Source organism: Cervus canadensis, chromosome 14 (assembly GCF_019320065.1).
Source record: "Cervus canadensis isolate Bull #8, Minnesota chromosome 14, ASM1932006v1, whole genome shotgun sequence".
NCBI lineage: Eukaryota > Metazoa > Chordata > Mammalia > Artiodactyla > Cervidae > Cervus > Cervus canadensis.
In genome coordinates this window covers 42,807,055-42,819,240 of record NC_057399.1, presented here as the reverse complement: position 1 = coordinate 42,819,240, position 12,186 = coordinate 42,807,055, and the positions used below count along the sequence as shown (strand labels likewise).

The following is a 12,186-nucleotide window of genomic DNA, read 5'->3' as shown; positions in this document are numbered from 1 at the left end:
ATATCAAGGGTCACATTGATAATTTTTGTACTAGTTCAATAACAATTATCTGCCTGGGTCATATCCTAATATTCTTCAGTACTTTGATACATCTATTCTGTTCCCTCTCTAAGCAACCCTCATTTTTCTCTTCTCTAAGCAGTGTTCTTTTTAAAAAGTGTTAATTTATGTATCTAACTTTTGGCTGTGCTGGGTCTTTGATGCTGTGTGGCCCCCTCTAGCTTCAGAGAGCGGGGCCGCTCTCTAGCGGTGGTGCGCAGGCTCCCCGTGGAGCGGTGGAGCAGCGTCTCTTGCCGTGAAGCACAGGCTGGAGGGCAGGCGGGCCCCAGAGGTTGCAGCGAGAGGGCTCAGCAGTTGCAGCCCCCAGGCTCCAGAGCACAGGCTCAGTTGCGGCACACAGGTCTAAAGGCTCCATGACATGTGGGATCCTTCGGATCAGAGATCGAACCCGTGTCTTCTGCACTGGCAGGCAGATTCTCCACCACTAAGCCACCAAGGAAGGCCCCAAGTAGTGTTCTTTATCCAACAACATTAAACCTTCCCTAAAATAAGTTTTCTTGAACTTGCTATTTCCTCCAGCTAGAGGTATACCAGGTTCTAACATCCAAGGCAGCTAGTTCCTGAAAGTAGGCATGCACTTCCAAACACTATTCTTGGTCTACCTTCCACATGATAGTTCTTACCTATACTTATTGCTACCAATATTCTTAAAATATATTTATGTACACTTTTATTTCAGACTCCAAATCCAGTATGTTGAGGTTTTGCCAATATATTAAAATATGCATATTTTTAACCAACATTTATGGAAAAATCTAAAAATAATCTTTGAATCATAAGTTTTGTACTACAGGAGCCTAGGTTTAGAAGTTTGAAATCACAATAAATGATCTATATTTACATAAAAGAATTGTTTAAAGAATTAAAATAAATCCCAAATTATTTCATTAATACTTAGAATATTTTATTACATAGTCAAGTATTAACAACTCTGCTATACTTCTTTTTTTTTTTTGCCATTAATGTGACTGAAATGACCATAATTAGTCCAATGACATAGCTTAAGCAGTAGGTAACTGTATGTTACTCTCTTAGTGCAGAGAAATCAGTTTTCACTGAAACTTTCACACAAACAAGTCATGCAATCTGTCACAAGAAAATACACTTGAATTTTAGACCGTTGGAAATTGCTGGTTATTGGTGGTTTCATCTAGTGGAAAAGAGCAGACTATTCAAATTAACTCTAGGTGGTGCAGTGGTAAAGAATCTGCTTGCCAATATAGGAGACACAAGAGACATGGGTTCAATCCCTGGGTCAGAAAGATCCCCTGGAGGAGGAAAGGGCAACCCACTCCAGTATTCTTGCCTGGAAAACGCCATTGGCAGCAGAGCCTGGTGGACTACAGTCCATAGGGTCGCCAAGAGTTGGACACAACTGAGCACACACACACACACACACACACACAATTAAACAAAAATAAAAAATAAAAAAACCTGCCATATGAGAGAGGAAAACTTTCTGCTGATTCACTTAGTATTCAACTGTCTAAAATTCACAGCCAGAAACAGAAGCAAGACTAAAACATTTGAAAGAATGTTACAAGCTATTCTTTTTTTTTTTTTTTTTAATTTTTTTATTAGTTGGAGGCTAATTGCTTCACAACAACAAGCTATTCTTAATAAAAAAGCTAACAATGAGCTTTCCATAGGAAAAGCAGATCCTAAGGGGGGAAAAAAGGTGGATGGATTCACCATTTCTCCATAAAGACAAAATAATACATCAAAAATTGCATTAATTCACCACTTCATTAAATATAGATTTAATCATCTCTCTGTATCTGAATAAAAGAAAGATAAATACATTTTCTTCTTTGAAGGTTTATCAGAATTTGTACCAAAAGGCATTTCTGGACATTAACTTCTATATTTTCCAAGGACATAAAAAAAGGGAATCATACCTGTTTTACTAATAGCTTCCTGTAATTCAGCCATGGAACTGATTATTGCAACAAGAAGGTCAGTACTGGTGAGCCAACTGAGAGCTTGCAAACAACGAAACTGCTCCTTTTGATGTTCTACAAAATAGAAAAAATCCATTATGCAATGCTACAAAAATGTATTAAAATTCATTTAAAAATTATGGGAATGTTTAGCTATTTAAGAAATAGATAAATATTGTACACAGAACTTCACCTAGTATGGAGAAGTCTATAATAAGTATTAGATTTATTGACTCTATTTATATATATAATGGTAATGGTAACTGACATCATAAAAGAAGAGAAGAAAATTTTCTTTAGTTCTACTTATATTTAATAGCTTACTTTTGAAAAGTTAAAAATTGAAATAATTGTTGCCTCAGAATAGTCACGCATTCTGGGACTGACACATTGACACTACTATGTGTAAAATACTATGTGCAAAATATGTTCCAAGATGCTTGCTCCTTGGAAGAAAAATTATGACCAACCTAGACAGCATATTAAAAAGCAGAGACATTACTTTACCAACAAAGGTCCATCTAGTCAAAGCTGTGGTTTTTCCAGTAGTCATGTATGGATGTGACAGTTGGGACTACAAAAAAAGCTGAGCACCGAAGAATTGATTTCTTTTGAACTGTGGTGTTGGAGAAGACTCTTGAGAGTCCCTTGGACAGCAAGGAGATCCAAGCAGTCAATCCTAAAGGAAATCAGTCCTGAATATTCATTGGAAGGACTGATGCTGAAGCTGAAACTCCAATCTTTTGGCCACCTGATGCAAAGAGCTAACTCATTTGAAAAGACCCTGATGCTGGGAAAGATTGCAGGCGGGAGGAGAAGTGGACACAGAGGATGAAATGATTGGATGGCATCACCGACTCAATGGACATGAGTTTGAGTAAACTCCGGGAGTTGGTGATGGACAGGGAGGCCTGGCGTGCTGCAGTCCATGGGGTCGCAAAGAGTCGGACACGATTGAGCGACTGAATTGAACTGCTGATGTGCAAAACAGTCAGCTAGTGGGAACCCGCTGTACAGTGCAGGGAGCTCAGCTCAGTGCTCTGTGGTTACCTAGACTGGTGGGATCAGTGGGTAGGAGGGAAGTCCAAGAGGCAGAGGATATATGTATACATACAGCCAGTTCACAGAAGAAAGTAACACAACATTGTAAAACAACCATTGTGAAGTCACTCAGTCGTGTCCGACTCTTTGAGACCCCGTGGACTGTAACCTACCAGGCTCCTCCATCCATGGGATTCTCCAGACAGGAATACTGGAGTGGGTTACCATACCACGATTTAAAAAAAAAAAAGGAATAGTCAAGCATTCAAAAAAATGTTTGCTGTAAACTCACATTTGTTCTATTTTTATTCATCAATAGATTCTTAACTCTGATCATTTTATACTAACTCAAATGAAGCAAAAGTAATTTATGCTACTAATTAATTTTAAATAGGGCAGAGTTTCTGGATTGACTTCACTGAAAAATCACTGTACAAACGCTTCAATTTACTGTGAAAAGAACATTGAAATATAATAAAGCTATACAAAGTTGAAATTACTTGTACTTGCTACCTTGTTTATATTTTAGTGTTTACAACAAAAATCAAAACCTAACTTACATATAGATATACAGTTATTCATACACACATATAATTCTATTGATACCTATATATGTAGATATGTTACATGATTTGACATTGTAAATGATTTTTTAAAGTCTTTGCATAACGGGCCAACATATTCACTTTGGATGTCACTTACATTCAACTTAGATTTTTAAAACCCAAATGATCTTACTTGGAACTTTATGCTTGTCTTTGAGCTCTCCTGTACACACTAACACGCCTATGCCTTCTCTGAAACTCTCCATCCAGGTAAAAAGAGAGACACACGACTGGCCCAAAATTTTCAGCCTGTTTGCTGCCAAAATTGCAATAACACCTTTCCGGAATACATGTATCAATCCTTTGAATGTTTTTTTCTTCATCTTGGCTTCCTCTTGCTTCTTTTCTTCTACTTGTTGACAAAGCCTGGGCTAAAGTTCTAACTTCCAATTTTAACAACTCAAAAGTGTTGACCTGCTCCTGGAGAAAATCTCTCTGTGTAGATAAGGCAGATGATCGGCTGTAGAGAGGATAGAAGGCGCCAGCCATCAATGCACAGGCTGCCAGCAAGGAGGTCTTTTCCCTTTTGGTCTGTGATAACAAGTTTTTGAAGTGGGAATTTTCAAACACCAATTGTTCGTGTGACTTCTCAATACGGTTCAATTTTTCCATATTTTTTTCAGCAATTTCTTGAAATTTCTAAAAGAAGAGAAGTCAAATAATATATTTGATCAAGAAACAAATAGGCATTTTAACCCATCTTTAAAAGAAGAAAAACGTTTGCTGACAACTATTTCTTTTTCTTCCCAAGATCTATGTTCTAAAATATAAAAAAAAAAAACGTATGACAGAGCAATAGTGGGCCAAACAGCCTAGATCCAACGTGCACAGGTTTTAAATCCTCTTATGTGGAAGCTTTACATAAAGTAGAACACATAAATTTTAAAATATTTTGTAAATTTCTGTACACTTTCACATACATACATATATTCAAAAAAAAGAAAATTTCTTCTCTTCTATTCCTCAGTAACAATTATTTCCTATTTTTAAACAGAAATCACACCAGCATTAGAGTCTTTTCTATATGTAAAAAGACAACTTTTCGTCAGAATAGCAAAGGATTAAATAAATAATACAACACACACCATCTGACTATCTGCCACTTAGTAGATGAGAAGGGACTGATTCTCAGAATACACTCTCTTCCTTCAGTTTCTTCTCTCCCAAGACAGAAGGCTGCACAAAGCAAAGCGTCAGTGCTGGGGAAAAATGTTAATTGTGGGGTGGGCCTCAGCAGCTCCTGGTCCTTTTTTCCTCATCAAGGTACTTATAATTCAAAACTTAATATGGAACACAAAGAAAATTTAACTGCAGGCACTTGATTTTAATCTAGAAATAAACTAGAAAATAAATTAACTCTCCATGAAATCTTATGTCTTATCATTAAGGAATTACTGAAGTAAATTTTTAGAAGATAACAGATGCCAACTTTTTTACTGATTCATTTATCATTCAATAAACACTTATTGATTACTCAGTAAATTCCATATGCTAGGAAAACAGACAAATAAATCAGTCATTGCGGTATAACATGATGGTGGAGCTACACTAGACAGCCAGAAATGCATAAAAGGGTAGAGAGGCAGCCGGAAACAGACAGTCCTGGGATAAGGATGAGAAATTAAAACACACCTAGAAACTGATAAAAATCTAGAATGTATGACAAAAATACTCCTCTCTATATAGAGAAAACAGGAACACAATGGAATTTCTGGAAAACAGAATTAAGAGGCGAGTTACACAGCCCATTTTCATTTTAGGCTACCTGGTAGAAGCAGCCAATATCTAAAACATAAAAGAACTCATACAACTCAACAACAAACAACTCGATTAAAAAATGGGCAGACATCTGAACACACGTTTTTCCCGAGTACACATGAAAAGGGCCAACAGGCACATGAAAAGATGTTCAACATTGCTAATTATCAGGGAAACGCACATTAAAGCCGCAATGAAATATCATCTCGTTACCTAACCGGGTCCGACTGCCCGAGGTGCAGCAAGCCAAACGGCGAGACAGAGGTTTGCAGCAGAGAAAGGGTTTATTCACGAGGCAGCCAGGCGAAGAGATGGGAGAACAAATCTCATATCCACCTCCCCAAAGGCCACGGGCTGGAGACGGTTCTGGGTAAAGCTGCGGTGTGGGGAGCATGAAGAGAAGTAATTGGAGATAAGAAAGAGGTGAAGGATCATCAGTCTGCGCAGGCGCAACTAAGCTATGTGCTTCTCCATGGGACGCACGTTCTGAGGGTGGAGTTTTTGCTCTTCTGACGTCAAGAGGTCATCCCATTTGGAGGGATGGTAATCCCGCCAGTCCTAACCAGCTCAGACTCTAACTGGACACAGCTGACTCCAAGTTCCTGAAAAACCAACCCAGGCAAACATCTTTTAGGCTACATGATGCTTAGAGGACAATTTAAAGGAAGCTTGATCAATGAAGGCAGAGTACAGTTAATTATTTATTAAGCAATTTACAGTTTAATGGAGCTGATGACTACCCTTGGTCTCAATCTCATGCCTATTAGAATGGCTATTATCAAAAAGACAACAAATAAGTATTGGTGAAGATGTGGAGGAAAAGGGAATTCACGTGCTATTGGTAAGAATGTAAACTGGTGCAGTCACTACGGAAAACAGTATAGAAATTACTCAAAAAATAAGTATATAACTACTGTATGATCCAGCTATTCTACTTTTCCATATAAATCGAAATATGAAAAAAGTAACTTGAAAAGATATATTGTTGCATTGCACCCTGCAAGTCTTAAAGTTGCCCAGCCTCAACACCAAAAAAAGAGCCTGGAGACAGTGGCAGAGACATCAGTGGTTTGTTGCAGCAGTCCCCAACCTTTTTGGCACCACAGACCAGTTTCACAGAAGGCAATTTTTCCACAGACCGAGAGTTGGGGAAGATGGTTTTTGGATGATTCAAGCGCATTACAATTATTCTGCACTTTATTTCTAATCCAAATGCTGCTGCTCATCTGACCAGCGGGTACCAGTCTGCAGCTCGGGAGTTAGGGACCCTTGATTTATTGGATAGGGGGATCTTACACAAAGGGTCCTGGAGTGACACCCCACCATGTGTGGCAGATGCTGGGCAGGACCTGGGAACAGTCTCTGCTACTCAGGGGAGGAGGAGGCCACCATTTATAGAGGGAATTGACATCAGGTGGGCTCATCAGTTTCCAGGAGCTAATTAAGCCTGATAATTAAGAGAACTGGATATTCATGTGAGTGAAGCAGGGACTGGTCAAACAGGGGATGTACCAAGAGAAAGAGAACAGCCATCTTGATTGGCCTGACCATACATATGTTCATCCCTGTGTTTAACGCAGCTCTACATATGAGAGTCAATACATGGAAACAACATAAGTGCCCCTTAACAGATGAACAGATAAAGAAGATGTGGTATATACACACAGTGCAATACTATTAAACCATAAAAAAAGATGAAAACTAGTCATTTCAACAACAGGGATGGACCTTGAAGGTATGAAGTACCTAAATGAAGTAAATCTGACAGAGAAAGACAAATACCATATGATTTCACTCTGTGGAATATAAAACACAAACAAGAACAAAAAAAAATGAAAAAAACCAAGCCAAAGCAAACATAGATACAGAGGACAGAGTGGTGATTACCAGAGGGAAAGGTTCTGGGGAGGACAAGATGGTTAAAAAGGGGTCAGCTGTACGGTGCTGCATGGAAACCAGACTTTGTGGAGGTGGGCATGCTATAGTGTATTCAGAAGTTGCATTAAAATGTACATGTGAAACTTAAATAATGTTATAAATAAGCTACCTCAATTTTTTAAAAGAAGAAATTATCAAAAGAATACATGTAGAGTCTACATGTAAGTAAGAAAACAATCTCTAAAGACTGTTTAATTGCCATATGTTGTCCTAAGTCATTCTTGGTTTGAGTAATTATAATCAAGATAACAAATATTAATGGTTATCAAAACAATCAACAAGGACAATATTGAACTAAATAACTAGAATTAGCAAAGTGAGATATTTGAATTAAGGATTTTAAAATAATGAAGTCCTTAAATTTTTAAAGTTCTTACTGACAATGTTAGATTAAGAAAACCACACTAATATTAATGCTAATAAATACTAAGAGTTTTGATTCTTTTTTGACAATTATATCCCCTCATTCATGGTAGCTCTACTGAAATCCATAATTACAGATCTGGCTGCCCATTAGGCCAGCAGTCCCCAACCTTTTTGGCATCAGGCACTGGTTTCATGGAAGACAATTTTTCCATGGACAGCAGGAGCAGGGGCAGGTGCAGAGATAGTTCAGTCGGTGATACAAGCAATGGGGAGTGATGAGGAGCAGCCAATGAAGCTTTGCTCACTTACCAACCTGCTCCTCACCTCCTGCTGCACAGTTGGTCCATGGCCCAGGATTTGGGGACCCCTGCAATAGGCATCTTCCCTTAGATACCTCATAACCATCTCAAGTACTGCTGTTTTTCCAATTAAATCTGCTTATAATGTTCAGTTGCTAAGTTGTGTCCAACTCTGACACCATGGATTGTAGCCTGCCAGACTTCTCTATCCATGAGATTTCCCAGACAAGAACACTGGGGTGGGTTGCCATTTCCTCCTCCAGGGATCTTCCTGACCCAGGGGTCAAATTCGAATCTCCTGCATTGTCAGGCGGGTGCTTCACCACTAAGCTACCTGGGAAACCCCATGCTTGTGTGCGAATTCTCAGTCGCTAAGTCCTGTCTGACTCTTTGAAGCCCTATGGACTACAGTCTGCCAGGCTCCTCTGAATTCCAGAATGGGCTGCCATTTCCTCCTCCAAGGGACCTTCCTGACCCAGGGATCAAACACAAGCCTCCTACGTCTCCTGCACTGCAGGCAAATTCTATACAACTGCACCATCTGGGAAGCCCTCTGTTATTTTGTTCAGTCACTCAGTCATATCCAACTCTTTGCCAGCCCACAGCAAGCCAGACTTCCCTGTCCCTCACTATATCCCAGAGTTTGCTCAAACTTATGTCCACTGAGTCAGTAATGGCATCCAACCATCTCATCCTCTGTTGCCCCCTTCTCCCTGCCCTCAGTCTTTCCCAGCATCAGGGTCTTTTCCAATGAGTCAGCTCTTCACATCAGCTGGCAAAATATTGGAGTTTCAGCTTCAACATCAGTCTTTCCAATGAATATTAAGGACTGATTTCCTTTAGGATGGACTGGTTGGATCTCCTTGAAGTTCAAGGGACTCTCAAGAGTCTTCTCAAGCACCACAATTTGAAAGCATCAACTCTTCGGAGCTCAGCCTTCTTTATGATCCAACTCCCAGATGGCGGCAGTGGAGAAGAACCCACCTACCAATGCAGGAAATGTAAGAAAATCAGGTTCAATCCCTGGGTTGGAAAAATACCCTGGTGTAGGAAATGGCAATCCACTCCACTATTCTTGCCTGGAAAATCCCATGGACAGAGGAGCCTGGCAGCCTACTGTCCACAGGTGCACAAAGAGTTGGACACTACTGAAGCAGCTTAGCATGCATGCATGCTCATATCCACACATGACTACTAAAAAAAAACATAGCTTTGACTATATGCACCTTTGTCACAAAGTGATATCTCTGCTTTTGAATACACTGTCTAGGTTTGTCATAGCTTTTGTCTCATGGAGCAAGCATCTTTTAATTTCAAGGTTGCAGTCACTGTCCACAGTGATTTTGGAGCCCAAGAAAAGAAAGTCTGTCACTGTTTCCATTTTTTTCCCATCTATTTGTCATGAAGTGATGGAACTGGATGCCATTTTCTTATTTTTTGGATGTTGAGTTTTAAGCCAGCTTTTTCACTCTCTTCTTTCACCTTCATCAAGAGGCTCTTTAGTTCCTCTTCACTTTCTGTCATTAGTGTGGTGTCATCTGCATATCTGAGGTTATTGATACTTGTCCCAGCAATCTTGGCTCTAGCTGGTGATTCATCCAGCCTGGCATTTTGCATGATGTACTTTGCATAGTAAATAAGCAGGGTGACAATTTACAACCTTAAGTACTCCTTTCCCAATTTTGAACCAGTCTGTTGTTCCATATCTGGTTCTAACTGTTGCTTTTGACCTGCATAGAGGTTTCTCGGGAGACAGGAAAGGTATTCCTATCGCTTTAAGAATTTTCTGGTTTGTTGTGATCCACACAGTCAAAGGCTGCAGCGTAGTCAGTGAAGCAGAAGTATATGTTTTTCTGGAATTCCCTTGCTTTTTCTATGATCCAACAGATGTTGGCAATTTGATCTCTGGTTCCTCTGCCTTTTCTAAATCCAGCTTATAGAAGTTCTCGGCTCATGTACTGCTGAAAACTAGCTTGAAGGATTTTGATCATGACCTTGTTAGCATCTGAAATGTGTGCAACTGTGCAGTAGTTTAGGAGAAGGCAATGGCAACCCACTCCAGTACTCTTGCCTGGAAAATCCCATGGACGGAAGAGCCTGGTAGGCTGCAGTCTGTGGGGTCTCGAAGAGTCAGACACAACTGAAGCAACTTAGCAGCAGCAGCAGTTCAGTAGTTTGAACATTCTTTGGCACTGCCCTTCTTTGAGACTGGAATGAAAACTGACCTTTTGCAGTCGTGTGGCCACTGCTGAGTTTTCCAAATTTGCTGGCATACTGAGTACACCATTTTAACAGCATCATCTTTTAGGATTTAAAATAGCTCAGCTGAAATTCCATCACCTCCACTAGCTTTGTTTATAGTAATACTTCCTAAGGCCCACTTGACTTTACACTCCAGGAAGCCCTGGGAAGCCCTAAAACATGTTTATAATAGTCCTCTTTATATCAGTAAATTGAACCAACATCCGCCCAATTTTTCAAGTCAAAAACTTTGTAATCAGTCTTAATTCCTTCTTCTTTCACCTTATCCTCTCCATTCCCAAATCAAAACCATCAGCAAGCACAACAGGGCTTATCTACAAAATACATCCTCATTCATCTCCACTGCTACCACCTTAATTCTAAAGATCAGCAGCAGCAACTATTCACCCCCAAACTTCAAAGCTACTTCCATGTCGAATTGGGTCGATCCAATCCTATTGCTGAAACTCTGTCTTTACTGAACCAAGGTCTCCTCCTCAAGTCACACCACCTCCACATGCCTTCTGTAAAGACATCACCATCTCCCAGAATCCTCAACTGGAATGAAAAAGGATATGGGCTGCTCTTCTGCTATCCAGACGTGAACCTCACTATGACTTTTCATAATTTACCCATGGTCTCTAGCACCACCAGGTACTTTCTGACTTCCCTAATGCTATTCAAGTTCCAACTATATCCTGAACCCATTTCAGGGTCTATCGATTCCATGACACCTATTACTATCAGTCTTACTCATGTTGACCTTGACCTTCTCTGAACGTAATTAAACTACTAGGCACTTAATTCCTACACTCCTACTTACTTGTCTCATGTGTGTTTATCTACTCTCCCTCAAATACAATAGAGTTTTAGCTCCTAAAGGCCAGGGATTATTTAGTCTGGTGCCTGTCACAATGCTTTATACTCTTCAAGTATTTAATAAGTATTAAACAAATTAAATAATCCTTTATAAAATGTTCCCTGGTGCTTAGCCCAGCACTTTACACATAATAAGCACTGAGTAAATAGCCAGTGAATAAAAACTTTACAAATATTAAGCAAAGAAAAAAATAATCCAAAAAAGATATAATTTCTAAATATAATATGGACCTTATCAACATGTCAAAATTTTGTTTTAAATTAATTCTGATATTCCAGAGGGACCTTCAGAGGTATTGCATTATTTACCATGAATTCTTATTGAATAACAAAGCGTGTTTGAGGGTAAGGCTGGAAATTACTATAAGAGCAAATATGCCTTAAAAAAGAAAATTGGTATTCTTTACCAAAGAAGATTAAAGGCTAATATTTTTCAAACAAACATAAGGAACATCACCTTCAAATAGAACAAAAGCATTTCTAGTACTGAGATAACCTGCTCCTTGGTGTGTTAATTTCAAAAATAATATTCACAAATTCCCCCTCAAAATATCTTTAAAAAGTTTAACAACCTGAAATTTTTATAAACTTTATATCTTCTACACAGATTTTTTTGACATGCCAAAAATACTATCTAATTTCACTAGTTTTCCATGACTCTGATAAATTCAAAGTGCACTGAAAATGAAGGGGACAGGACAGCTTCTTCCCTTAATGAATCATGCACTTACTTCCTGAAATACAGAAGCTTTAAGGGACATCTTATTGGCTTTCAGCAACCCATGAACTTTAAGACCTTGGGCCAGCAATCAGACACTTCCCTGTGGAGTAAAACTTTTTTTTATCACATTTGCTCGCTGAGTTCTCATTCTTTATGTTGGCAAAAGACAAATTGCAAACTGCACAGTCAGTGACAAATAGACATCAAAGGACTTCATTTTTAAAAGGTTTTATTCTGGGACTTCCCTGGTGGTCCCCTGGCTGAGACTCCACGCTCCCAATGCAGGGGCCCGGGTTCGATCCCTGGTCAGGGAACTAGATCCCACATGCAGCAACTAA

At 39.3% G+C, this 12,186-nt stretch overlaps 1 protein-coding gene across 1 annotated transcript in view; it reads right to left on the bottom strand.

The window, feature by feature from the left end:
* Window positions 1–12,186, bottom strand: part of CCDC171 (coiled-coil domain containing 171) — a 322,272-nt gene that overhangs the window by 183,171 nt on the left and 126,915 nt on the right. The window contains 3 exon segments of the mRNA XM_043486967.1: window positions 1,959–2,075; window positions 3,780–3,999; window positions 4,001–4,285. Of these exon segments, the coding sequence (XP_043342902.1) occupies window positions 1,959–2,075; window positions 3,780–3,999; window positions 4,001–4,285 (622 nt within the window).